At 45.0% G+C, this 27,904-nt stretch overlaps 1 protein-coding gene and 1 non-coding gene across 5 annotated transcripts in view; one reads left to right on the forward strand and one right to left on the reverse strand.

Moving 5' to 3' along the window:
* Window positions 1-382: 382 nt before the first annotated feature.
* Window positions 383-27,904, forward strand: part of KPNA6 (karyopherin subunit alpha 6) — a 75,868-nt gene continuing 48,346 nt past the window's right edge. For 2 of the 4 annotated variants that reach the window (XM_074380446.1, XM_074380447.1), the window contains exon 1: window positions 393-491. In XM_074380446.1, the coding sequence (XP_074236547.1) occupies window positions 488-491 (4 nt within the window). In that variant the 5' untranslated portion in view covers window positions 393-487. Of the gene's footprint in view, window positions 492-540; window positions 564-27,904 lie in introns of those variants that run through there. The other 2 variants (XM_010348138.3, XM_074380448.1) reach the window with 2 other exon arrangements.
* On the reverse strand, window positions 15,624-15,730 carry LOC120366138 (U6 spliceosomal RNA). Its single transcript, XR_005580887.1, has one exon. It is a non-coding gene; the product is annotated as a U6 spliceosomal RNA (small nuclear RNA).

The following is a 27,904-nucleotide window of genomic DNA, read 5'->3' on the forward strand; positions in this document are numbered from 1 at the left end:
TCAGGTGATCCGCCCACCTCGGCCTCCCAAAGTGTTGGGATTACAGGCGTGAGCCATCGCGCCCGGCTATTGGTTTCAACTATGGAAAAGAAGGGATACGCTTCTGGGAGAAAAAGTTATTGGGGGAAAAAAATCTGACTATAAAAAGGAAATAGTAGCAGAAACAGCTGGGAACTCGTAGACACTTAACTTTCGTAGGTATCCCTCGCCGTCTCCTCCCAGCCACTCCTTTCGTACGTCAGTTCCACGCCCCACCTTTAGTGGCTGCGGTCTCTTTAAGTTAGTATCTTCTGTCTCTTTAAGTTCGCATCTTCGGTGTAATGATAGGCGGTTGGGCCAATAACGCGTTTCGTCCTGGAGAAAAGTAGTTTGTCCATTTCGGGCTGCCGTCCTGCAGATCCGCCATATTGTCTGCTGAAGCTGCCGCTGAAGCTGCCGCCGCTGCCGCCGCCGCCGCCGCCGCCAAGTGTGAGCGAGCGGAGCCGCGATGGGTGAGTGAGGAAACCAGGCAGTCGGCTTCTTGGGCTTAGGCAGGATTTGGCGAGAACCTGTCTCCGGTCTGCGTAAGATGTCTGCATCCTTCTAGCTAGGTCTGGGGAGAAGTCAGGCCGGGAGTGCCCCTCAAGCCAGTTTTGGGCCGAGCTAGGGCCCGCAGTGGGAGCAGTCCTTTGGTGCTGGTTCCGGGGACACCTTGGCACGCCGGGGGCCCCCCACATGGTGTCCTCGGGCAGGAGCTCACGTGTTCCTGGGAGCTAGAAAGGGGCCTACTCTCTGCCCTGCGCCCAGACTGGGGCTGGGGGACGGACTCCCGGCGGCAGGCCTGGGCGGCGCTAAGGTACCTTTCTCCTGGCTTGTGTTTGGCCGACGCGCATCTTGACTAGATTCAGTGGCTCCCTGAACTCGGGAAAGTCCTACCTACGTAGCGGGGTGGAGTCCTCTGGTGAGGGGACGCCAGGCGAGCCAGCACCAGGCCAGTAACCATGGGCACTCAGGCCGAGGGTAGCTTGTGCCACTGAAGGCCAGGAGAACGGAACCAAGGCAGAAATAGTGTGGTTCGGTTGGGCTCAGCCTGGCATCCCTTGTGATGGTAGAACACCAAAGGCCAGGTCCTCTTGGCCATCTTGAGGTTGGGGAGTTTAGGTTTCTGGGCTGGCCTTGGTAAGGAGAAAAGGAGCGACCTGTTGATCTTTCTTGGGGGACTCCGGCTGGCAAGGCCTCTGTTAAGAGAGAATACCATGGCGAAGTCTTTGGACTTAGAGACAGAACCAACAGTGGTAATTCCTCTCCAGCAGTAAAAACTGTTAAATTTGCTAAGTCTACCTATGTGCAGGCATTGTGCTGATTGCTTTACATATCTTGTTTTACTTAATTTGTAAAGCCTAAGGAAATAGATGCTACCGTTATTGCTGTTTTACAGAGGTGAAAGCTGAGATTTAGAAAGGTAAAGTAACTTACCAAAGGTCACACAGTGGCTCAGCCAGGGTGAACACTCCCAAGTCTAGTTTGTAACTGCTGTTTTTTTTTTTTTTTTAATTTGTTTGTTTGTTTTTTTCTGTTTTTTTTTTTTTTTAAGTACAGAGTCTTGCTCTGTTGCCCAGGCTGGAGTGCAGTGGCGCGATCTCGGCTCACTGCAACCTCCACCTCCCGGGTTAAGCCATTCTCCTGCCTCAGCCTCCGGAGTAGCTGGGATTACAGACACCCGCCACCACGCCTAGCTAATTTTTTTTATTTTTGGTAGAGTCGAGGTTTCACCGTGTTGACCAGGCTGGTCTCAAACTCCTGACCTCAAATGATTCATCCACCTCGGCCTCCCAAAGTGCTGGGATTACAGGTGTGAGCCTCTGCTCCCGGCCTTTTCTTAAATTTTATTTTATTTTTTTGTAATGACTTGGCCCTCTAGTGGTTGGGCTGGAAGAAGGGAAAAAAGCTTTTACACCCTAGGAAAGTTGTAAAGGTGTTTTGGGTTTTTTGTTTGTTTTTGCATGTGGGCCCACTTTGGAATCTTTCTTCTGAAGGAAGCTGAAAGAGTCCAGGGTGAATTGCTAACTCCAACTGTTGTGTGTGGGGCAAGAAAAACGAGATTCTGCATTTTTTTTTTTTTTTTTTTTTTTTTTGAGAAGGAGTTTCACTCTTGTCTCCCAGGCTGGAGTGAAGTGCTCTGATCTTGGCTTACTGCAACCTTCACCTCCCAGGTTCAAGCAATTCTCCTGCCTCAACCTCCCAAGTAGCTGGGATTACAGGCGCCCACCACCACTCTCAGCTAAATTTTTTTTCTTTTTAGTAGAGACAAGGTTTCACCATGTTGGCCAGGCTGGTCCCGAACTCCTGATCTCAGGTGATCCACCCCTCAGCCTCCCAAAGTGCTGGGATTACAAGCATGAGCCACTGACCCCTGCCTGGAATTGAATTTTTTTTTTAAATCTGTGATTCTAAGGAAACAAATTATTCGCTTGAGCTTCAAGGTAATGACTTTAAAATCAGATCTGGTATTGGAAGTCACTTAAATGCCAGACACGACACATATGGAAAGCATCTAGCAAAGTCCACGATAATGTTGTTGTTATTCCTTTCTGAGCCTTTTTTCATCTGTAGAAAAAAGGGGTGGGGCTGTGTTATGAAGGTATTTTGGTATTAATAAGTAACAGCATTTGGACTGGTCAAGGTGGCTCATGCCTGTAATCCCAGCAGTTTGAGAGGCTGAGGAGGGTGGATTGCCTGAGGTCAGGAGTATGAGACCAGCCCGACCAATATGTTGAAATCCTGTCTCTACTAAAAATGCAAAAATTAGCCGGACATGGTGTGCTTCTGTAGTCCCAGCTACTTGGGAGGCCGAGACAGGAGAATTGCTTGAACTTGGGAGGAGGAAGTTGCAATGAGCCGAGATTGTGCCAGCCTGGGCAACAGAGTGAGACTCTATTTCAAAAACAAACAAAAAGCAGATAACATTTTCTGGAGCCTAGTAAGGGCTCTATTAATGTCAAAACAGATTCTTTTCCACTTTCAATAATGTTCCTTTTCCTTAAGCACTCTGGTTTCCATGTTTCTCTGTTGAGTAATAAGACCGATAGGCCTTTTTTTGGGGGGGTGGGTGGGATGGAGTTTTGCTCTTGTTACCCAGGCTGGAGTGCAATGGCGCGATCTCGGCTCACCGCACTCTCCACCTCCTGGGTTCAGGCAATTCTCCTGCCTCAGCCTCCTGAGTAGCTGGCATTACAGGCGCGCACCACCAGGCCCAGCTAATTTTTGTATTTTTAGTAGAGACGGGGTTTCACCTTGTTGACCAGGATGGTCTCAATCTCTTGACCTCGTGATCCACCCGCCTCAGCCTCCCAAAGTGCTGGGATTACAGGCATGAGCCACCGCGCCCGGCCCGATAGGCCTTTCTTAGTAGCTGGACCTTCATCTATCAGTGAAAATTTAGGAGCTTTTATGTTATAAACTTTATGTTATAAATTTTGTATTGGCCTTCAGTTTCAGAAACACTGTTGCCTCAAAGGGGAGGAACTAATGTTTAATAAGCTCAGTGAAATAAATTTGGTAGGGATTTATTCGGTTTTATAGATTGGGAAACTGCCTCAGAGAAAATAACACAGCCAGTAAGCCACAAAGCCAGAAGTAAGGTTCTTACCCATTTTGCCGAACATAAATCCCTAAGAAGACTTAAGGAGTTAAGCAATAAAGTTAGTCCTATTCTGGTATAGTTGAATATGAAAGTTATTCAGTGGAGCAACAAAACCCGACCAAGGTCTTGAAGGGGATTTTTAGCCTAGAGTCAGGTAACTTCCTCTTTCCAGCTTCGTCTCAAGTACCTCTCCCTCATCATACCTTGTCTTTAAGAATGTCAGCTTTTTGTTTATCTGTATTCCATGTCGATCAGACTAATGTAAGTATTCATTTAATCCTAACATCTAATCCAAGGTATCTTATGTTATATCTCCATTTACAATTATAAATTGAGGCTTTGAGAAGATTAGGTGACTAGTCCAGGGCTAGTAATCTGGATCCTGTGGGCACTGGAGACACTAACACAGCCTGCCTTCACATGCCATGAGTAAAGAACCTGCTGTATTTAACTGCCTCTTAAGTGCACTAGCTCAGACTTACATCCTACACTATTTCTGCAGTGCCCAAACTTCATTACCCTTAACAGACCTTTGTAGTGATTTTCCTGCCTCTAGGTGCTCTGTAGGGGTGATGTTTGTTGTTCTGGAGGTTGCTTTATTCTGACTCTCTAGCAGAGTCTACAGGCTCATGAGTCTTAGCAGACACTAGTCGTCTTAGCACCATTATTACTACTTTGCTAACTGGGAATCTGGCCACCTTCCCTTACCCCAGTGGGTGGGTCTTGATATAAACTCTAAACCAGTCATTGTAACTTTAGCTCCCTAGGCAGTGATTGATTTACACATGGGCATATGATGCAGTTCTGGCTAAGTAGATGGGAAGGGAAGCCTGGGGGAACTTCTGGAGAAGCTTTTCTTATTTAAGAGACTTGCCAGCTTTTATTTTATTTTTTTGCCAGTTTGTATTTTAACCCAGGTTGCACCAAAATGTGAGAGCCATAAAAAAAGACAGAGATGGGAAAGCTATAATAATAATAATAGCCAAAACTTATACAGAACTTGCTATGTGCTAGATACTCTTCTTTCTAAGTACAGGCATACCTTGGAGCTAAGGCAAGTTTGGTTCCAGACCACAGCAGTAAAGCAAATATAATAAAGCAAGTCATTAATTTTTCTGTTTGGCAATGCATATAAGTTTATACTATACTGTAGTTTCTTAAGTGTGCCATAATATGTCCAGTAAAAGTACATTTTTTTTCTTTTTGAGTTGGAGTCTCGCCCTGTTGTCTAGGCTGGAGTACGATGGTGCAGTCTCAGCTCACTGCAACCTCTGCCTCCCAGGTTCAAACAATTTTCCTGCCTCAGTCTCCTGAGGAGCTGGGATTACAGGCACCCCCCACCATGCTCAGCTAATTTTTGTATTTTTAGTAGAGACGGGTTTCACCATGTTGGCCAGGCTGGTCTTGAACCCCTGACCTCGTGATCCTCTTGCCTCAGCCTCCCAAAGTGTTGGGATTACAGGCATGAACCACTGCGCCCAGCCTAAAAAAATTTATGAATTAGCTGGGTGGAGTGGTGAGTTACTGTAGTCCCAGCTACTCAGGAAATTGAGGTCGGGGGATCGCTTGAACCTGGGAGGTTGAGGTTGCAGTGAACCTTGAAAGCACCATTGCACACCAGCCTGGGAAACAGAGCAAGACTTTGCCTCAAAAAAAAAAAAAAAAAAAAAAAAAAACCCAAACCTTTGTTGTCTTTTATTTATTTAGACAGGGTCTCACTCTCACACAGGCTGGAATTCAGTGGTGTGATCAACAGCTCACTATTGAATTCCCAGGCTCAAGCAATCCAGCTACCTCAGCCTTCCAAGTAGCTGGGACAACAGGCATGCACTACCATGCACAGTTAATTTTAAAAACTGTTTTTAAAGAGTGTTGCCTTGGCTGGTCTTGAACTGGACTCAAGCAATCTTCCTGCCTTGGCCTCCCAAAGTGTTGAGATTACAGGTGTGAGCCACCTTGCCTGGCCTATTGTCATTTCAACAGTGTTAATAGCATTTTCACAAGGAGTAGAATCCATCTCAAGAACCACTTTTGTTTGCTCTCCCATAAGAATAGCTGTTCATCCATTCAAGTTTGATTGTGAGATTGCAGCAATTCAGTCACATTTTCAGGTCCCACTTCTAGTTATCTTGCTGTTTCCACCCCATCTGCAGTGACTTCTTCCATTGAAATCTTGAGCCTCTTAAAGTCATCCATGAGAGTTGGTATCAGCTTCTTCCATACTCTAGTTTATGATGATATTTTGACCTCTCATGAATCGTGAACATTCTTGTAAGACCTGAAAGTTGAAATCACTCCTTAATTCCTACAGAATGATGGATTCTGTATGGCTACAGAATGGTTGTTAACAGGCAGGAAAACAACATTAGGCGGGGTGCGATAGCTCATGCCTGTAATCCCAGCACTTTGGGAGGCCAATGTGGGTGGACCACTGGAGGTCAGGAGTTGGAGAACAGCCTGACTAGCATTATGAAACCCCGACTGTACTAAAAGTATGAAAAAATTAGCTGGCCATGGTGGTGTGCGCCTGTAATTGCAGCCACCCTGGAGGCTGAGGCAGGAGAATCACTTGAACTTTAGAGACAGAGGTTGCAATGAGCCAAGATTACAACTTTGTAATTTTAGCCTGGAGGACAAACTGAGACTTCATCTCAAAAAAAAAGAAAAAAGAAAACAACATTAATCCCATTGTATCTCCATCAGAGCTCTTGGATGAACAAGTGTATGGTCATTGAGCAGTAGTATTTTGAAAGAAAATTTTCTGAGCAGTAGGGTTCAACCATGGGCTTAAAATATTCAGTAAATCGGTGGGGTGTGGTGGCTCACACCTGTAATCCCAGCACTTTGGGAGGTTGAGACAAGCGGATCTCCTGAGGTCAGGAGTTTGAGACCAGCCTGCCCAATGTGGTGAAATCCCGTCTCTACTAAATATACAAAAAATTAGCCGGGCATGGTGGCAGGTGCCTGTAATCCCAGTTACTCAGGAGGCTGAGGCAGGAGAATCACTTGAATCTGGGAGGCAGAGGTTGCAGTGAGCTGAGATTGTGCCACTGCACTCCAGCCTGGGCAACAAGAGTAAAATTCCATCTAAAAAAATGTTTGTGTATATATATATATATATTAGTAAATCAAGCTGTAAACAGATGTGCTGTGATCCAGGCTTTGTTGTTCCATTTATAAAGCATAAACACATTAGATTCAGCATGAGTTTTAAACTCCTGAGGGTTTCAGAACAGTAATTGAGCAATGGCTTCAACTTAAAGTCACCAGCTGTGTTATCTTGTAACAAGAGAGTCAGCCTGTCATTTGAAGCTTTGAAGCCAGGCGTTGACTTCTCTGTAGCTATGAAAGCCCTAGATGACATCTTCCTCCAATAGAAGGCTGTTTCTTCTGCATTGAAAATCTCTGGGCTAATGTAGCCACCTTCATCAATCAGCTTAGCTAGATCTTTTGGATAACTTGCTGTAGCTTCTACAGCAGCACATGCTGCTTCATCTTGCCCTTCTTTTGAACTCTGTCACCGAGGCTGGAGTGCAGAGGCATGATCTCAACATTACTGGAACCTCCATCTCTGGGTTCAAGTGATTCTCATGCCTCAGCCTCCTGAGTAGCTGGGATTACAGGCATTTGCCACCATGCCCTGCTAATTTTTGTATTTTTAGTAGAGACAGAATTTGCCATGTGGTAACTCCTAACCTCAAGTGATCTGCCCATCTCAGCCTTCCAAAGTGTTGGGATTACAGATATGAGCCACTGCGCCCAGCCTCACTTTTTTTTTTTTGAGATGGAGTCTCACTCTGTCGCCAGGCTGGAATGCAGTGGCACAATCTTGGCTTACTGCAACCTCTGTCTCCCAGGTTCAAGTGATTCCCTTACCTCAGGCTCCTGAGTAGCTAGAACTTCAGGTGTGCACCACCACACCCAGTTAATTTTTTGTATTTTAGTAGAGATGGGGTTTCAGCATGGCCAGGATGCTCTCTATCTCCTGACCTCGTGGTCCACTCACCTTGGCCTCCCAAAGTGTTGGGATTACAGTCGTGAGTCACCATGCCTGGCCCCACTTTTTTTTTTTTTTGAGACAGAGTTTCGCTCTTGTTGCCCTGGCTGGAGTGCAATGGCGTGATCTCGGCTCACCGCAACCTCCACCTCCTGGGTTCAGGCAATTCTCCTGCCTCAGCCTCCTGAGTAGCTGGGATTACAGGCATGCGCCGCCATGCCCAGCTGATTTTTTTGTATTTTTAGTAGAGACGGGGTTTCACCATGTTGACCAGGATGGTCTTGATCTCTTGACCTCGTGATCCACCTGCCTTGGCCTCCCAAAGTGCTGGGATTACAGGCTTGAGCCACCGCGCACGGCCGTTTTTTTTTTTTTTTTTTTTTTTTTTTTTGAGATGGGGTTTTGATCTTTTTGCCCAGGCTGGAGTGCAATGGCATGATGTCAGCTCACCGCAACCTCTGCCTCCCAGGTTCAACAATTCTCCTCCCTCAGCCTCCCAAGTAGCTGGGATTACGGGCATACACTACCACGCCCAGCTATTTCTGTATTTTTAGTAGAGGTGGGATTTCTCTGTGTTGGTCAGGCTGGTCTTGCACTTCCGAACTCAGGTGATCCGCCCACCTCAGCTCCTAAAGTGCTGGGATAACAGGTGTGAGCCACCATGCTTGGCTCCTACTTTTTTTTTTTTTTTTTTAAGACGGAGTTTCGCTCTTGTTACCCAGGCTGGAGTGCAATGGCGTGATCTCGGCTCACCGCAACCTCCGCCTCCTGGGTTCAAGCAATTCTCCTGCCTCAGCCTCCTGAGTAGCTGGGATTACAGGCACGCGCCACCATGCCCAGCTAATTTTTTTGTATCTTTAGTAGAGACGGGGTTTCACCATGTTGACCAGGATGGTCTCGATCTCTTGACCTCGTGATCCACCCGCCTCAGCCTCCCAAAGTGCTGGGATTACAGGCTTGAGCCACCGCGCCCAGCCTTTTTTTTTTTTTTTAAGAGGTGGGGTTTCATCATGTTGTCCAGGCTGGTCTCGAACTCCTGACCTCGTGATCCACCCACTTCAGCCTCCCAAAGTGCTGGGATTACAGGCGTGAGCCACCGTGCCTGGTGGCTCCTACTTTTTTTAAAGACAAGATCTTGCTCTGTCTCCCAGGCTGGGGTGCAGTGACAAGGTAGCACACTGCAACCTCTAATTCCTGGGCTCAACGGATGCTCCCATGTCAGCCTCCTCAGTAGCTGGGGACTACTGGTTGTGTGCTACTACACTCAGCAAATTTTTATTTTTTGTGAGACAATGTCTTACTGTGTTGCCCAGGCTGGTCTTCAAGTCCTGTTCTCAAGTGATCCTTCTTCCTCGTCCTTCCAAATCACTGGGATTACAAGCATCGAGTCACTGAGCTTGGCCTCCACAGTGATGGCTTCTTTCCTTAAACTTTATGAACCAGTCTCTGTTAGCTTCACACTTCTGTATCTTCCTCATCTCTCTCAGCATTCACAGAATTAAAAAAGAGAGAGCCTGGCTCTGGATTAGGCTTGGGTTTAAGGGAATATAGTGACTGATTTTCTCTTCTGTCTAAACCACTAGAACTTTCTCCATATTGGCAATAATACTGTTTTGCTTTTTTTTTGAGACGGAGTTTCACTCTTGTTACCCAGGCTGGAGTGCAATGGCGCAATCTCGGCTCACCGTAACCTCCGCCTCCTGGGTTCAGGCAATTCTCCTGCCTCAGCCTCCCGAGTAGCTGGGATTACAGGCACGCGCCACCATGCCCAGCTAATTTTTTGTATTTTTAGTAGAGACGGGGTTTCACCATGTTGACCAGGATGGTCTCGATCTCTTGACCTCGTGATCCACCCGCCTCGGCCTCCCAAAGTGCTGGGATTACAGGCTTGAGCCACCGCGCCTGACTGCTTTTTTTGTTTTGTTTTGTTTTGTTTTTGAGACGGAGTTTCGCTCTTGTTGCCCAGGCTGGAGTGCAATGGCGCGATCTCGGCTCACCGCAACCTCCACCTCCTGGGTTCCGGCAATTCTCCTGCCTCAGCCTCCTGAGTAGCTGGGATTACAGGCACGCGCCACCATGCCCAGCTAATTTTTTGTATTTTTGGTAGAGACGGGGTTTCATCATGTTGACCAGGATGGTCTCGATCTCTTGACCTCGTGATCCACCCGCCTCGGCCTCCCAAAGTGCTGGGATTACAGGCTTGAGCCACCGCGCCCGGCGCTTTTTTTTTTTTTAAACATTTGTGTGTTCACTGGAATAGCACTTTTTAATTTCCTTCAGTAACCTTTCCTTTGCATTCACAGCTTTGCTAACTGGTGCAACAGGCTTAGCTTTCAGCATATCTTGGCTTTCAGCATATCCTCACTAAGCATATCTTGGCTTTCAACCTTCCTCACTAAGCTTAATCATTTCTAGCTGTTAATTTAGTAAGAGACATCTAACTGCTTTTTTTCCCTTGAACACATAGAGGCCATTGTAAGATTATTAATTAGCCTTGTTTAAATATTGTTATATCTCAAGGAATAGGGAGGGAGAGAGACTGGGGAATGGCTGGTTGGTGGAACAGTCAGAACATACACAGTATTTATCAGTTAAGTTCTCCATCTTACATGACCGTGGTTCGTGGCATCCCAAAACAGTTGCAATTTGATTTGTGATCAAATATCACTGATCACAGATCACCATAACTGATAAAACAATTGTAAGCAAAAGTTTGAAATATTACAAGAATTCCCAAAATGTGGCACAGACACAAAGTGAACACATGCTGCTGGAAAAATGGCACCAATAGACTTGCGTAACATAGGATTGTCACAAACCTTTAATTTGTTTAAAAAAAAAAAAAAACACACTGGCTGGGTGTGGTGGCTCATGCCTGTAATCCCAGCACTTTGCGAAGCTAAGGCAGGCAAAACTTTTGAGCTCAGCAGTTTGAGACCAGCCTGGGCAACATAGTGAGATGTCTCAATCTAAACAAAAAACATACAATATCTGTAAATCACAAAAAAATGAGATATGCCTGTACTTTATGTATTCATTTAATTCTCAGATTCCCATGTTTTAGTTGAGAAAAACCAAAGGATGGAGAGGTTTCAGTAATTTGAGCAAATTCATAGCTGATATATGGAAGAGACACTTACTCAGTATGGTTCTAATAAGAAAATGGGGCTGGGCGCGGTGGCTCAAGCCTGTAATCCCAGCACTTCGGGAGGCCGAGGCGGGTGGATCACGAGGTTGAGAGATCGAGACCATCCTGGTCAACATGGTGAAACCCCGTCTCTACTAAAAATACAAAAAATTAGCTGGGCATGGTGGCGCGTGCCTGTAATCCCAGCTACTCAGGAGGCTGAGGCAGGAGAATTGCCTGAACCCAGGAGGTGAAGGTTACAGTGAGCCGAGATCGTGTTATTGCACTCCAGCCTGGGTAACAAGAGCGAAACTCTGTCTCCAAAAAAAAAAGGAAAGAAAATGGGCTATTTGTGCTTAAGCATTCCTGGTGAGAAAGTAGCTATAGCAATCTCCTCCCTACCCATCCTTTCCTATGAAAATCTCACCTGTTTTTCAAGATCTAATTTAAATGCTTCCTCTTTCATGAACCTTTCTGAAATACCTTAATGCCTTCCAATTTGGAAATGAACTCTCCTTCTGACTTTTTTTTTTTTTTTTTTTTTTTTTTTTTTGAGACATCTCACTCTGTTGCCCAGGCTGGAGTACAGTGGCACGATCTCTACTCACTGCAACCTCTGCTTCCTAGGTTCAAGTGATTCTCTGCTACAGCCTCCCGAGTATCTGGGATTACAGGTGCCTGAACCACTCCCGGCTAATTTTTAGTATTTTTAGAGATGGGGTTTCACCATGTTGGCCAGGCTGGTCTTGAACTCCTGACCTAGTGATCCACCTGCCTTGGTCTGCTAAAGTGCTGGGATTACAGACGTGAGCCACAGTGTGCAGGTCCCCCCCCCTTTTTGGGGGGGGGAACAGAGTCTCCCTTTTTCTCCCAGGCTGGAGTGCAGTGGTGTGATCTTGGCTCACTGCACCCTCCACCTCCCAGCTTCAAGCCATTCTCCTGCCTTGGCCTCCCAAGTTACTGGGACTACAAGTACGTGCCACCACACCCAGCTAATTTTTGTATTTTTAGTAGAGACGGGGTTTCACCATGTTGACCAGGCTGGTCTTGAACCCCTGACCTCAAGCGATGTGCCCTCTGCGGCCTCCCAAAGTGCTGGGATTACAGGCATGAGCCACTGTGCCTGGCCTGTTCAAAACTTCCATATAGCACTTTTCTCCCCCCGCCCCCAAAGACAGTCTTGCTCTGTTTCCCAGGCTGGAGTGCAGTGGCACAATCTTCTCAGCTCACTCCAACCTCTCCCCCTGGGTTCAAGTAATTCGTCTGCCTCAACCTCCCAAGTAGCTGGGATTACAGGCATGTGCTATCACACCTGGCTAATTTTTTTTGTATTTTTAGTAGAGATGGGGTTTTATCATTTGGCCAGACTGGACTCAAACTCCTAACCTTGTGATCTACCTGCCTCGGCCTCCTAAAGTGCTAGAATTACAGGCATGAGCCACTGTGCCCAGGCCCATATAGCCCTTTTCACATCCTTTTTTGTATTACAGTTATTTCATTCCATGTTACTAGTTTTTTGACCAATTACTTGTTTTACATAGCCTCATTTCCTCATCTTTAAAATAGGTGTAGGTTAGGTGCAGTGGCTCACACTTGTATTGCTAGCACTTTGGGAGGCTCAGGAAGGAGGATCACTTGAGGCAAGGAGTTTCAGATCAGTCGCCGAAACATCGCAAAACCCCCATCTCTGCAAAAAAAACCAAAAAACAAAAAACTGGGTGTGGTGGCATGTGCCTACAGTCCCCGCTATATGAAGGGCTGAGGCAGAAGGATCGCTTGAGCCTAGGAGTTTGAGGTTGCTGTAAGCTATGGTCTCACTATCATACTCTAGCGTAGGTGACAGAGCAAGACCTTGTCTCTAAAAAATAAAAATAAAAATGAAATAAAATAAAATAGAGATAATAGGATTGTTACAGGAATTAAATGAGGTAATGCCTGTAAAGCATTTTAGCTCGGTGCTTAGCACATAGTAAGTACTCAGTATGTGATAATTAATAGCTGTTAGTCACTTAGTAAACAAAGTACTTTCCGTGTGTCAAGCTATATATACACACACATACATATATATATATATGTATATACGTATATACACATACATACATATTTTGAGACAGAGTCTTGCTGTCACCCAGGCTGGAGTGTTGTAGTTCTGTCTCAGCTCACTGCAATCTCTGCCTCCTGGGTTCAAGTGATTCTTCTGCCTCAGGCTCCCTAGTAGATGGGGTTACAAGCGTCTGCCACCATGCCTGGCTAATTTTTGTATTTTTAGTAGAGATGGGGGTTTCACCATGTTGACCAGGCTGATCTTGAACTCCTGACCTCAGGTGATCCACCTGCCTTGGCCTCCCAAAGTGCTAGGATTACTGATATGAGCCACCATACCCAGCCAAGCCCTATATTAAATATAAAGTTAACAAGTCTTTGTCGTTGAGGAGAGGACAGAAACATATTGTGAATACTTGTTAGAAACCTGTATTTTTAGGACCAGGCAGACAGCAATTATTTTCAGCAAGTGATTATTGAGTGCTTGCTATGTGCCAGGGACTTTTCTAGGCCCTGGAAATACAGTGGTGAACAAAACAGACAAAACCTCTTTCTGGTGAAGTCCCAGATTTTATATTCTAGTGGATAATTGAATGAAATAAACCAAAGGGAGACTGGCAGATGAACAGGACAGCCCTATTTCCTGTCTAATGAGCTCTAGCCAATTGTTGCTGCCATGCAGAATGTGGTTCTAGTGTTGTCTTATTGCATGATTTCCCATCCTTTCCACAATTCCTCTCCCTCTTGAAGCTGGAAATCTGTTTTTTTTAAAATAGTACTTACTGCTTTGTAGAGGTTACAAGTTAACTTTCAAAATCTGAAAACAGCCGGGCGCAGTGGCTCAAGCCTGTAATCCCAGCACTTTGGGAGGCTGAGGCGGGTGGATCACGAGGTCAAGAGATCGAGACCATCCTGGTCAACATGGTGAAACCCCGTCTCTACTAAAGATACAAAAAAATTAGCTGGGCATGGTGGCACGTGCCTGTAATCCCAGCTACTCAGGAGGCTGAGGCAGGAGAATTGCTTGAACCCAGGAGGCGGAGGTTGCAGTGAGCCGAGATCGCGCCATTGCACTCCAGCCTGGGTAACAAGAGCGAAACTCCGTCTCAAAAAAAAAAAAAAAAAAAAAAATCTGAAAACATTAACAAAAGATATTTGAGGCCAAATATAGCCTGAGAATTATCTGTCTTATTTGCATATGTTATGTCAATTAATATTCTGTGTATCTTATGAAATATTACTTAGTCTATGTAATTCACAAAATTTTTTTTTATGTTACTTAATTTTTGGGACGGGGTATTACGATCTCAGCTCACTGCAACCTCTACCTCCTGGGGTCAAGCAGTTCTCCTACCTCACCCTCCTAAGGTAGCTAGAATTATAGGCATCCACCACCACACCTGGCAATTTTTTTGGTATTTTTAGTAGATATGGGGTTTCACCATGTTGGCCAGGCTGGTCTCATACCTCCTGACTTCAAATGATCTGCTTGCCTCCGCCTCCCAAAGCGCTGGGATTACAGGCGTGAGCCACCGTGCCTGGCCAATTTATTTATTTATTTATTTATTTATTTATTTATTTATTATTTTTTTTTTTGAGACGGAGTTTCGCTCTTGTTACCCAGGCTGGAGTGCAATGGCGCTCGGCTCACCGCAACCTCCGCCTCCTGGGTTCAGGCAATTCTCCTGCCTCAGCCTCCTGAGTAGCTGGGATTACAGGCACGTGCCACCATGCCCAGCTAATTTTTTGTATTTTTAGTAGAGACGGGGTTTCACCATGTTGACTGGGATGGTCTTGATCTCTTGACCTCGTGATCCACCCGCCTCGGCCTCCCAAAGTGCTGGGATTACAGGCTTGAGCCACCGCGCCCGGCCCAATTAATTTATTTTTTAAAGGAAGTCTTGAGCCTTTAAAGTCTTGAGCCTCACTCAGGCATGAGCCACCACACCCAACCTAAAAAACATTTTAAAGGGATGAAGACAAAAAAAAAAAAAAAAAAAAAAAAAAAAGTGGGGCAGGGTTAAAAGAAAAAAAAAAGGGGGGGAGTATGAAGACAAACTTTTTTTCTTTTGGAGACACAGTCTTGCTCTGTCGCCAAGCTGGAGTGCAGTGGTGTTCAGGCATGAGCCACTGTACCCAGCCTGAAGACAAACATTTTTAAATGGCATGCTGATAATAATAACTTTATATGTTAGCCGGGCGCTGTGGCTCAAGCCTGTAATCCCAGCACTTTGGGAGGCCGAGGCAGGTGGATCACGAGGTCGAGAGATCGAGACCATCCTGGTCAACATGGTGAAACCCCGTCTCTACTAAAAATACAAAAAATTAGCTGGGCATGGTGGCGCGTGCCTGTAATCCCAGCTACTCAGGAGGCTGAGGCAGGAGAATTGCCTGAACCCAGGAGGCGGAGGTTGCGGTGAGCCGAGATTGCGCCATTGTACTCCAGCCTGGGTAACAAGAGCGAAACTTCGTCTCAAAAAAAAAAAAAAAAAAAAAAAAAAAACACTTTATATGTTTAGTAGGTATTAATTTAGAGCATAATATACATTTGGAGTAAGGTTCACAAAATACTATAAATCCATATTTTATTTATTTTTAATTTCTTAAATAAATATATATATATTTTAGGCAAGGTTTCACTCTGCTGCCAGGCTGAAGTACAGTGGCACAATCATGGCTCACTGCAGGCTTGAACTCCTGGGCTCAGGTGATCCTCCTGCCTCAGGCTCCTGAGTAGCTGGGACCACAAACGTGTGCCATCATGTCCAACTAATTTTTTTTTTTTTTTGCCATGGGAACATGCCTACCTATAGGATAATTTTTGTATATATTTTTTTAAATATGAATGCTTCACAGATTTGCATGTCATCCTTGCACAGGGGCCATGCTAATCTTCTCTGTATCATTCCAATTTTAGTATGCGTGCTGCCGAATCGAGCACGATTTTTGTATTTTTTTTAATATAGATGGGGTCTTGACATGTTGCCTAGACTGGTCTTGGGCTCAAGCAATTCACCTACCTTAGTCTCCCAGAGTACTACTATCAACTGCTTGTTATAATGCTCAGTCTTCAGAAAAACTTGGCCGTCTGACCAACAGATGAAATTTTTTTTTCTTTCTGCTATGGAGTCTTGCTCTGTCGCTCAGGCTGCAATTCGGTGGCACAACCTTGGCTTACTGCAACCTCCGCCGCCCGGTTTCAAGTGATTCATGTGCCTCAGACTCCCAGGTCGCTGGGATTACAGGCATCTGCCACCATGCCTGGCTAATTTTTGTATTTTTAGTAGAGGTGAGGTTTTACCATGTTGGGTAGGCTGGTCTCGAACTCCTGGGCTCAGGTGATCTGCCTGTCTTAGCCTCCCAAAGTGCTGAGATTATAGGCATGAGCCACTTTGCCCTGCCGAAAATTGTCAGTATTAATAGGTTAGTAGGTATATTAAATATTAGTAAGGCTTCTGTGTGTGTGTGTTTCTTGCCATACTCCAGTTGATCTCGTATCCCCTACTTTTTTTTTCACCTCCAGATGCTTAAAATTGTATTTCCTACTTCGGAGGCTGGTATGAAATGATCTATTTTGGATGGAGCAATCCAGAGCACTATGGATGCATATACAAAGGGAATTCATCCCAGCCTAGGGGAATCAGAGAGTGCCTTTAAACCTGTGGATAGAGCCGGGTGCAGTGACTCAAGCCTGTAATCCCAGCACTTTGGGAGGCCGAGGCGGGTGGATCACAAGGTCAAGAGATCGAGACCATCCTGATCAACATGGTGAAACCCCATCTCTACTAAAAATACAAAAAATTAGCTGGGCATGGTGGCATGTGCCTGTAATCCCAGTTGCTCAGGAGGCTGAGGCAGGAGAATTGCCTGAGCCCAGGAGGTGGAGGTTGCGGTGAGCCGAGATTGCGCCATTGCACTCCAGCCTGGGTAACAAGAGCGAAATTCTGTCTCAAAAAAACAAACCTGTGGATAGGAGTTCTCATTGTGGGGTGGGAGAGGGGAATTAGTATTTCAGAAGCAAAAGATTGATGAGCTGGATGGGCCGGTAGCCTGCAGGAATGATATTTGGGCTTTATCCTGAGGACAGTGATCTAGAAGTCACATGATCTATGTATATAATTTTTTAAAACTTGTATTGATGTGGTGAGAATGTATTAAAGTGCAGTAAGATTCCTTACTAAGAGTGTGTGTGTGTGTGTGTGTGTGTGTGTGTGTGTGAGAGTGAGAGAGAGAGAGAGAGAGAGAGAGAGAGAGAGAGAGAGACATGGTCTTGCTCTATTGCCCAGCCTGGATTGTAGTGATGCAATCTAGGCTCTCTGCACTTCTGCCTCCCAAATAGCTGGGATTGCAGGCACCTGCCACCAGGCCCAGTTAATTTTTGTATCTTTGGTAGACACGTGGTTTTGCCATGTTGGCCAGTCCGGTCTTGAACTCCTGACCTCAGGAAATCCTCCCTCCTCAGCCTCCTGAAGTGTTGGGATTATGGGAATCAGCCAGCACACCTGGCTGTGGAGTTTCTTTTTTCTTTTTCTTTCTTTTTTTTTTTTTTTTTTTTTGGAGCCGTAGCCTTGCTGTGTCACCCTGGCTGGAGTGCAGTGGTGCGATCTCAGCTCACTGCAGTCTCTGCCTCCCAGAGTTCAAGCGTTTGATCAATTCTCCTGCCTCAGCCTCCTGAGTAGCTGAGATTACAGGTGTGTGGCACCATGCCCAGCTAATTTTTGTATTTTTAGTAAACATGGGGTTTCAGCATATTGGACAGGCTGGTCTGGAACTCTGACCTCAAGTGATCTGCCCCTCTTGGCCTCCCAAAGTGATTATAGGCGTGAGCCACTGCTCCTTGCCTCCTGGCCATAACTAGGAGTTCTTTAAAGTGGTAGTCCTAACAAGAGATGATGGCAGCAGCCGAGATGGTAATAGTAGGAAATAAGAGAGTTAGGAATTTGAATCATCAGACTTGGTTATTGATATCATCTGGTGGCTGAAGCCAAGCAGAAAAAAATGAAGCATGACTCCTATGCCTGTTACCTTGAGAGCAGAATGGATAGTGATGCTGTTAATTGTGATAAATTTAAGTTTGTGCATTTTGAGGATTCTCTGACCTTCAAGAAAAGTTGTCCAAAAATCAACTGAATATGGAAGTCAAGAATGATGCCTGGGAATGGAGATAGAGGTTTGATCATCTATCTGTTTATCTCTATACATGGCAACTAAAAAACTATGGAATCATTTATAGCACTAAGGAAAAATGTTATGAGAGCTGGGGTAAAAAGAGAACCCCAAGGTAGATCAGCTGTGATGCGCAGGAAAAAAGGAAACATCAATCAGAACTGGAAGAAGAAAACAAGGAGTGCTTGGTGTCTGAAAAGCCAAGAGAGACTGGGCACGGTGGCACTTTGGGAGGCTGAGATGGTTGGATCACCTGAGGTCAGGAGTTCAAGACCATCTTGGCCAACATGGTGAAACCCCATCTCTACTAAAATACAAAAAAATTAGCCGGGCATGGTGGTGCACGACTATAGTTCCAGCTGCTTAGGAGATTGAGGCAGGGGAATTGTTTGAACCCTGAGTGGCGGAGGATGCCGTAAGCCGAGATCATACCACTGTAATACAGCCTGGGCGACAGAGCAAGACTACAACTCAAAAAAAAAAAAAAAAAAAAAAAATTAGTGGGCATGGTGGTGCACGCCTGTAATCCCAGCTACTCAGGAGGCTGAGTCAGGAGAATCACTTGAACTTGGGAGGCAGAGGTTGCAGTGAGCCACTGTACTCCAGCCTGGGTGACAGTTTATCTCAAAAATCCAGGAAGAAAGTATTTCAAAAATTAATGGTTGTCAGGACTGAGTGCTAGCAAGAAAACAAGCAAAGAAAAGGACTGAAAATGTCTGTTGAATTTAGCATCGTGTACTTGATAAGTGGCCTTTACAAAGACAGTTTTGATGGCATGGAAGTGAATTGAAGTAAGCTAAGAAATGGGCGAGGAGAGGCCAGGTACAGTGGCTGATGGTTGCACTTTGGGAGGCTGAAGTGGGAGGATCACTTGAGCTTAGCAGTTTGAGACCGGCATGTGCAACTTAGCAAAACCCAGTCTCTTTTTTTTTTTTTTTTTTTTTCCTGGCAGAGGAGTCTCCCTCTGTCACCCAGGCTGGAGTGTAGTGGCGTGATCTCTGCTTACTGCAACCTCCACTTCCCAGGTTTAAGTGATTCTCCTGCCTCAGCCTCCGAGTAGCTGAGATTATAGGCATCCACCACTACACCCAGCTAATTTTTGTATTTTTAGTAGAGACAGGGTTTCACCATGTTGGCCAGGATGATCTTGATCTCTTGACCTCATGATCTGCCTGCCTCGGCCTCTCAAGGTAAAACAACATTCATATGGCAGCCAACAGGCATGCACAGGCCATTTCTTGCCATATCAAGATCCAGGAGTCCATCAAGAGAAAGTTCCCCAGTCACAGCCATGTGGTCACCATAATTTTGTAGCATAGATTCTGCATATGTTTTGTCTGCCTTTCATGAAGTCACTGTTACTCCTGCTCGTGTAATAGTAATATTTTGTTGGGTAAGGTTGAGCTTTGGAGGGCTACTTACTATTTTAATATCTAACTTTTTTTCTCTCTCCCTGACAAACCTATTTTGCCCTTTTGGTTGCGATATTGTCCCCATTGAGAGTGCATGCCTCTTTTTTTTTTTTTTTAGATGGAGTTTCACTCTCGTTGCCCAAGCTGGAGTGCAATGATGTGATCTCAGCTCACCACAGCCTCCACCTTCCGGGTTTAATCAAGCAATTCTCCATCTTCAGCCACCCAAGTAGCTGGGATTACAGGCATGCACCACCACGCACGGCTAATTTTGTATTTTTAGTATAGACGGAGTTTCTCCATGTTGGTCAGGCTCATCTCAAACTCCCAATCTCAGGTGATCCACCCACCTCAGCCCCCCAAAGTGCTGGGATTACAGGCATGAGCTACAGTGCCCGGCGAGAGTGCATGCCTTTTAAGAAATTATTTATGCCAGGTATTTCCGAATCCTAATTTTTTGAATTTTAGAAAGGCATTATGGCGCATATAACTTGTATAACACCTCCAGTGAGGTCTGGGATAGAACCCTGTATAGTCAAATATTATGAATATTTCTTTTTATTTTTTATAAAATTAAAACTAAAATACATGAGGTACAGAATTCAGAATATGAATATTTCTGTAGCAAAAAATACCCAGTTGAAAATTAATTGAGTGGAGTAAAGACTATAGATAATCTCGTGTGAGGTTAGTTCAGGTTTTGCTGCTAAATGTGTTCTGAGACCATATTTCATAAAAAAACTTTCCTATTTTCAGAGCTTGTTTTTCTTTTTAAATTTCCTTTTGTAGAGATGGGTCTTGCTTTGTTGCCTAGTCTTGTCGCAAACTCCTGGCCTCAAGCAATCCTGCCTCAGCCTCGTAAGGTGCTAGGATTACAGGTGTGAGCCATGATTTCTGGCCTTCAGAGCTCTTGATTTCAGAATTCCAGATAAGGAATTGTGGACCATGAATTAAGAGAAATATATAAGGAACAGGTTTATGGAGGAGATGCTTTTTTTTTTTTTTTTTTTTTAAACATTTGAGGTATTTACAGACATGTTTGGAAGGAATCCATGTTCCCTCTAGGTGATAGTTATAGATTGAGATTGCAGAAGTCATCAGCATTTGTTTGCCTTTTTTTTTTTTTTTTTTGAGAGTTTTTGCTCTGTTGCCCAGGCTGGAGTGCAGTGGCGCGATCTCAGCTCACTGCAGCCTTTGCCTCCTAGGATCAAGTGGTTTTCCTGCCTCAGCCTCCTGAGTAACTGGGATTACAGGCAACTGCCACCACACCTGGCTAATTTTTGGATTTTTAGTAGAGGCAGGTTTCACCATGTTGGCCAGGCTGGTCTCAAACTCCTGACCTCAGGTGATTCTCTTGCCTCAGCCTCCCAAATTACTAGGATTACAGGCATGAGCCAATGCATCTGGAACAGTCATCAGCATTTAAATCACCCAAGAGGCTATAATTTTCTAATGAGTCATGATTGGAATTGCCCCCTTTGAAGTGAAGGAAAGGGGGAAATAGGCCCTTTTTTAAACTTCTGGTCATTGGTTCTTAAAGTGTAGCTTTTAAGGAAATGAAGGCAGAATGGAAGGATAAAGATTAAGATAAAGAACTGAAGGCCGGGCGCGGTGGCACACGCCTGTAATCCCAGCACTTTGGGAGGCCGAGGCGGGTGGATCACGAGGTCGAGAGATCAAGACCATCCTGGTCAACATGGTGAAACCCCGTCTCTACTAAAAATACAAAAAATTAGCTGGGCCTGGTGGCGCGTGCCTGTAATCCCAGCTACTCAGGAGGCTGAGGCAGGAGAATTGCCTGAACCCAGGAGGTGGAGGTTGCGGTGAGCCGAGCTCATGCCATTGCACTCCAGCCTGGGTAACAAGAGCAAAACTCCGTCTCAAAGAAAAAAAAAAAAAAGAGAGAAAGAACTGGGTATTGCAAGGAAAAGGAAAAACCAGCTCTTTAATAGAAAGCAAGAAAATATGGCTTTTCTCTTTGACCCTAACTTCCTGAAAATTTCCCTTACAAGAAATTTAGGGCTTTCACTGCAGGAGGTAAGAAGAATAAGGGAATACCACTGATTGAGCATTTAAGCCCTAGATACCTTCACATTACCTCATTAATCCTACAGGGCCCTATAAAGTTTATTATTATCTGAAGACTTGCACCATGAGAAATATCCCCATTTTAGAGAGGCAGAAGTGAGACTCAAAGATAGTGGGTAATTTGCCCATGGTTATACAGTTGGGTTTGGAACCCAGTTCACCTGACTTCCAAATCAGTGCTCATTTCACTACATCATGTTGGAACGAGTTGATAGAGTTTAGGGGACAACAATTGGATGTTTGTTCATGGCATGTCTTCTGGTGATGGAGAGGATTCTTTGGCCTCTCATCCTGGCTTTTCTCTCTCATTTCATGCTGGGCCTTTCTCACATGAGGCCTTAGAAAATGGCCTCCCAATTCCAACTCCTTTTTTGATGAAAAAGGATACAGGTTACAGAAATCCTGTTTCCAATTTGTCAGAAGGGCTGTTAGGAAAGGCCCTTTCTTGTATTGCTAAGAGCTAAAATGAAGAGCTAATCAGAGGGATTTGTGTAATTCAGCTGAATGCAGAACCCTGTTTGTCTGAAGACTGGAGTTGGGGGTGGAGCGTACTGTGGAATCGAGGCCAGGTAGCCAGCAGTTTTGCTATTCTGTCTCAGAGGCATTTTGCTATGTGGACCTTCTTTTTTATGCCTCTTTAACCAAACTGGTCTTGTGCCCCAAACTGACTTTGGGCTTTCTTATCTGATCTTTGATCCTGGTAAGCTGCTTGCCCTCCCCATTGCCATTACCTTCAGAAATATAAACCATCTAGCCTTCAAAGACCATTTCAGAGCTAACTCAGTAAAGAGAGTTCTCACTTCCACCCTCTGAACTCCTTGTACAGTTACATTCATTATCTTTTGTGTTCTTAGTGCTGTGAGACTAAACTAAGTTGTAAAGAGAGTTCTCACTTCCACCCTCTGAACTCATTGTACAGTTACATTCATTATCTTTTGTGTTCTTAGTGCTGTGAGACTAAACTAAGTTGTAAAGCTTCCTGAAGGCAGAAACCCTTACACAGTACGTATTTGTGGTAGTTTGGAGGTAACCATTTGGTTATCTATACAACACACACATAACCCATAACACACACAACGCAAGTGCTTAGGAGCTAGTCAGCGAATATTTTTGGGTTGGCTTAAATGGAAATTGAGCTCTTTCATTTTCCTACTTTAAGTAATTTGTTTTAGTCCCTTGTGGTACCTAGTGGTAGTGGCAGTAAAGTATTCCTAGGAAGGTAAGAGCCACCTGCTTCTATTTCAAAAGAGATAGTTGGAAAATTTTTTTTGGAGAAACTCTTTGGAGTATAGTTATCCTAGTCTTCTCTTGTCTCCCTTCCACCTCTTACCTCCCTTCCATAGATCTGAGCATTGTATTTACATATACACTCAAGGGCCAAAGGACTAGCAAATCCTAGGAGAGAATCAGAATTAGCAAACTAGAAGAACTAGGATTATATATATATATATATATCTTGGGATTAGAAAACTAGAGAATTAAGATATATATATAAAATCATGTATACAGGAGATAGTTTTCTCCAGGTAGCATTTAGCTAAAGCTTATTTTCTTTTCTTTTTCTTTTTCTTTCTTTTTTTTTAAAAGATGGGATTTCATCATGTTGGTCAGGCTGGTCTTGAACTCCCAACCTCAGGTGATCCTCCCGTCTTGGCCTCCAAGGTGCTTGGATTACAGGTGTGAGCCACCATGCCCGGCCACCACCTAGTTTATACATTTAGCCTTGTTTCCTAGAGTGATTACTGTTCGGCACAGTCCAGTGAAGATGCTACCAGAATATGAGCAGCCTTATGGTCCCATTGTGAACGGATCCAATTGTCTGGTAGACACTGCACCCGGCTGCATTTTACTGTTTACAAAATACAAAGTACTTGAGTATATATTCTCATTCAGTCTTCACTGTGACTCTGAGATAGTCTGGGTAAGGGTATGAAAATTTAGATACACTGGGCGAGGTGGCTTACACCTGTAATCCCAGCACTTTGGGAGGCAGAGGCAGGTGGATCACGAGATCAGGAATTCAAAACCAGCCTGGCCAAGATGGTGAAACCCTATCTGTACAAAAAAAAAAAAAAAAAAAAAAAAAAAAAAAAAAAAGCCTGGCGTTGTGGCAGGCACCTCTAATCCCAGTTACTCAGGAGGCTGAAGCAGGAGAATCACTTGAACCCTGGTGGGGCAGAGGTTGCAGTGAGCCGAGCTGAGCCGAGATTGTGCCACTGCACTCCAGCCTGGGTGACAGAGTGAGACTGTCTCAAAAAAAAAAAAAAAAGAGAGAGAAAAAGCCAGGTGCGGTGGATGCCTGTAATCCTAGCATTTTGGGAGGCCGAGGTAGGTGGATCACTTGAGGTCAGGAGTTCAAGACCAGCCTGACCATCATGGTGAAACCCCATCTTTAAAAAAAAAATTAACATTAAAAAAAAAGAAAAAATTGAGATGCAGATAAGTAACACCCAAGTTGCACAGTTATTAAGTAGCAAGACTGGAAATTAGATCTGTCTTTGTATTGTAGTTCTTTTCACCAGTACCACACCACTTCCAGTGTTCCCGTTGGTGGTCCATCCAGCATCGCTACCTTCTGTCAATGCTAGATATTCCTGTCTTTGATTCCCTTTCCTCCCTCCCTTCCTTCCTCTCCTTCTCTCTTTTTCTTTCTTCCTTTTCTTTCCTGAGACAGTATCTAGCTCTGTTGGTCAGACTGGAGTGCAGTGTGCGATCTCAGCTTACTGCAACCTCCACCTTCCAGGCTCAAGCCCTCTTCCCACCTCAGTCTCCCTAGTAGCTGGGACTTCAGGCATGTGCCACCATGCCTGGCTAGTTTTTGTATTTTTTTTTTTTAGTAGAGATGGGGTTTCGCCATGTTGCTCAGGCTGGTCTCGAATTCCTGGGCTCAAACAATACCTTTGATTGAAATGGGGTTGTTTTTGTTTTTCCTTTGAGGTGACAGCCTTCAAGTGACTTTAATTACCTGCCAGTCCCTATAATTTTTTTTTTTTTTTTTTGAGATGGAGTTTCGCTCTTGTTGCCTAGGCTGGACTGCGGTGGCACAATCTTGGCTCACCACAACCTCTGCCTCCTGGGTTCAAGTGCTTCTCCTGCCTCAGCCTCCCAAGTAGCTGGGATTACAGGTGTGTGCCACGACGCCTGGCTAATTTTGTGTTTTTAGTAGAGACAGGGTTTCTCTATGCTGGTCAGGCTGGTCTCAAACTCCTGACCTCAGGTGATCCGTCTGCCTTGGCCTCCCAAAGTGCTGGGATTACAGGCTTAAGCCACCACACTTGGCCAAAGTATTTTTTAAAGTGGTTGCATGGCTTGGCTGGGCACAGTGTCTCACACGTGACATCCCAGCACTTTGGGAGGCTGAGGCAGGCAGACCACTTGAGTCCAGGAGTTCAAGACTAGCCTGGAAAACATATTCAAACCTCATCTCTCCAAAAAATATGAAAATTAGCTGGGTGCAGTGGTGCACACCTGTAGTCCCAGCTACTTGGGACGCTGAGGTAAGAGGGTTGCTTGAGTCTGGGAGGTAGAGGCCATGATTGCACCACTGTACTCCAGCCTGGGTGACAGAGCAAGATCTTGTCCCCCTGAAAAGAAAAATCACGGTAGCTATATACCAGGTACAATAAAGAAAAACAAAAGCAAACAAAAAAGAAAAATCATGGAAGTTAGAAGGCAGTGGGATAACAAAGTGCTGAAAGAGGCTAGGTGCAGTGATTCACACGTGTAATCCAGCACTTTGGGAGGCCAAGGCCAGAGGATTACTTGAGCCAAGGAGTTCAAGACCAGCATGGGCAACATCACAAGACCTAGTCTCTACAAAGAAAAATAAAATTACTTGGATGTAGTGGTATGCGCCTGTGGTTCCAGCTGTTTGGGAGGGTTAGGTAGGAAGATTGCCTCAGGAAGTCGAGGTTACCAGGAGTTTTCATTGCGCTACTATATTTCAGCCTGTGTGGCAGAGCAGAAACCTGTCTCAAAAACAAAACAAAAATGGAAAATGCTGAAAGAAAAACTATCAGGCAAGAATTCTGTATCTGACCAAGCGGCATCGGCAGGGTGGCTCACCCCTGTAATCCTAGCACTTTGGTAGGCCGAGGCAAGGTGGATCACCTGAGGTCAGGAGTTTGAGACTAGCCTGGCCAACATGGTGAAACCCTGTCTCTACTAAAAATACAAAAATAAGCCAATGCAGTGGTGCCTGTAATCCCAGCTACTGGGGAGGCTGAGGCAAGAGAATTGCTTGAGACCGGCCATCGTGGTTTACGCCTTTAATCCCAGCACTTTGGGAGGCCGAGGCGGGTGGATCACCTGAGGTCAGGAGTTCAAGACCAACCTGACCAACATGATGAAACCCTGTCTCTATTAAAAGTACAAAAATTAGCCAGGCGGGGCAGTGAGTGCCGGTCACCCAGCTACTCGAGAGACTGAGGCAAAAGAATTGCTTGAACCCTGGAGGTGGAGGTTGCAGTGAGCCAAGATAGTGCCATTACACTCCCGCTTGGGCAACAAGAGTGAATCTCCATCTCGAAACAAAAAAAAGAGTATTGCTTGAACCCAGGAGGCAGAGGTTACAGTGAGCTGAGATTGCGCCACTGCACTTCAGCCCTAGCGACAGTGTGGCACTTCGTCTCAACAACAACAAGAAAAAAAGAATTTTATAGCTAACAAAACTGTTCTTATAAAATGAGGGACAAATTTAGATATTTCCAAATAAACAAAAGTATAGGGGGGTTGTTACCATTAAATCTGCTCTATAAGAAATTCCGGCCAGGTGCAGTGACTTATGTCTATGATCTCAGCACTTTAGGAGGCTGAGACAGGAAGATCACTTGAACCAGGAGGTCAAGACCAGCTTGGGAAACATAACAAAACCCTGTCTTTACGAAAAAATATAAAAATTAGCCAGCCATAGCGATGCGTGCTTGTAATCCCCACACTATGGGAGGCTGAGATAGGAGGATTACTTGAGCCCAGGAGTTGGAGACCAGCCTGGGAAATATGGTATGACCTTATCTCTATTAAAAGAAATGAAAAAGGAAAAGGAAAACACTTTTGACAGTTGCTTTGACAGTTTCAGTTTACTGTAAACAGTTATAGTATTACCCAGCAATTCCATTCCTAATTATCATACCTGATAAGTGAAAGTGTATGTCCACATAAAAATTTGTATGTAAACATCTGTAGCAGCATAATTCATCACAGCATGAATAATGAACCCCAAAGTAGGGACAGCCCAAATGCCCATCAACTGATGAATGGATAAATAAAATGTGCCATAGGCTGAGTGCGGTGGCTCACACCTGTAATCCTAGCCTTTTGGGAGGCTGAAGCAGGTGGATCACCTGAGGCCAGGAGTTTGAGACCAGCCTGGCTAACATGGTGAAATGCCACCTCTACTCAAAATACAAAAATTAGCCAGATGTGGTGGTGCGTGTCTGTAATCCCAGCTAACTGGTAGGGGCGAAGGCTGCATCTGAGCTGAGACCACACCACTGCACTCAAGCCTGGGTGACAGAGCAAGACTCTGTCTCAAAAAAAAAAAAAAAAAAAAAAAAAGGCCGGGCGTGGTGGCTCAAGCCTGTAATCCCAGCACTTTGGGAGGAGGCGGGTGGATCATGAGGTCAAGAGATCGAGACCATCCTGGTCAACATGGTGAAACCCCGTCTCTACTAAAAATACTAAAAATTAGCTGGGCATGGTGGCGTGTGCCTGTAATTCCAGCTACTCAGGAGGCTGAGGCAGGAGAATTGCCTGAACCCAGGAGGCGGAGGTTGCAGTGAGCTGAGATCGCGCCATTGCACTCCAGCCTGGGCAACAAGAGCGAAATTCCGTCTCAAAAAAAAAAAAAAAAAAAAAAAAAGCTCTAAAAAGAATGTACTGATATATATTAAAACATGGATGAACCTCAAAATCATTATGCTAAGTGAAAGAAGCCAGTCAAAAAAGACCATATATTGTATGGTTTTATTAATATGAAATGTTCAGAGCAGGCAAATCTGTAGAGACAGAAAATACCTTAGTGATTGTTTACAGCTTAGGTGGATGAGCATTGGGAGTGACAGCTAAAGAGTTATGGGATTTCTTTTTTTTTTTTTTTAAAGACGGAGTTTCGCTCTTGCTACCCAGGCTGGAGTGCAATGGCGCGATCTCGGCTCACCGCAACCTCCGCCTCCTGAGTTCAGGCAATTCTCCTGCCTCAGCCTCCCGAGAAGCTGGGACTACAGGCGTGCGCCACCATGCCCAGCTAATTTTTGTATTTTTAGTAGAGACGGGGTTTCACCGTGTTGACCAGGATGGTCTCAATCTCTTGACCTCGTGATCCACCCGTCTTGGCCTCCCAAAGTGCTGGGATTATAGGCGTGAGCCACCGCGCCCGGCCTTGGGATTTCTTTTTTTTAATTTTTATTTTCTTTTTTACTTTTTTTTTTTTTGTCCTTTGAGACAAGAGT

Source organism: Saimiri boliviensis, chromosome 11 (assembly GCF_048565385.1).
Source record: "Saimiri boliviensis isolate mSaiBol1 chromosome 11, mSaiBol1.pri, whole genome shotgun sequence".
Classification (NCBI taxonomy): domain Eukaryota; kingdom Metazoa; phylum Chordata; class Mammalia; order Primates; family Cebidae; genus Saimiri; species Saimiri boliviensis.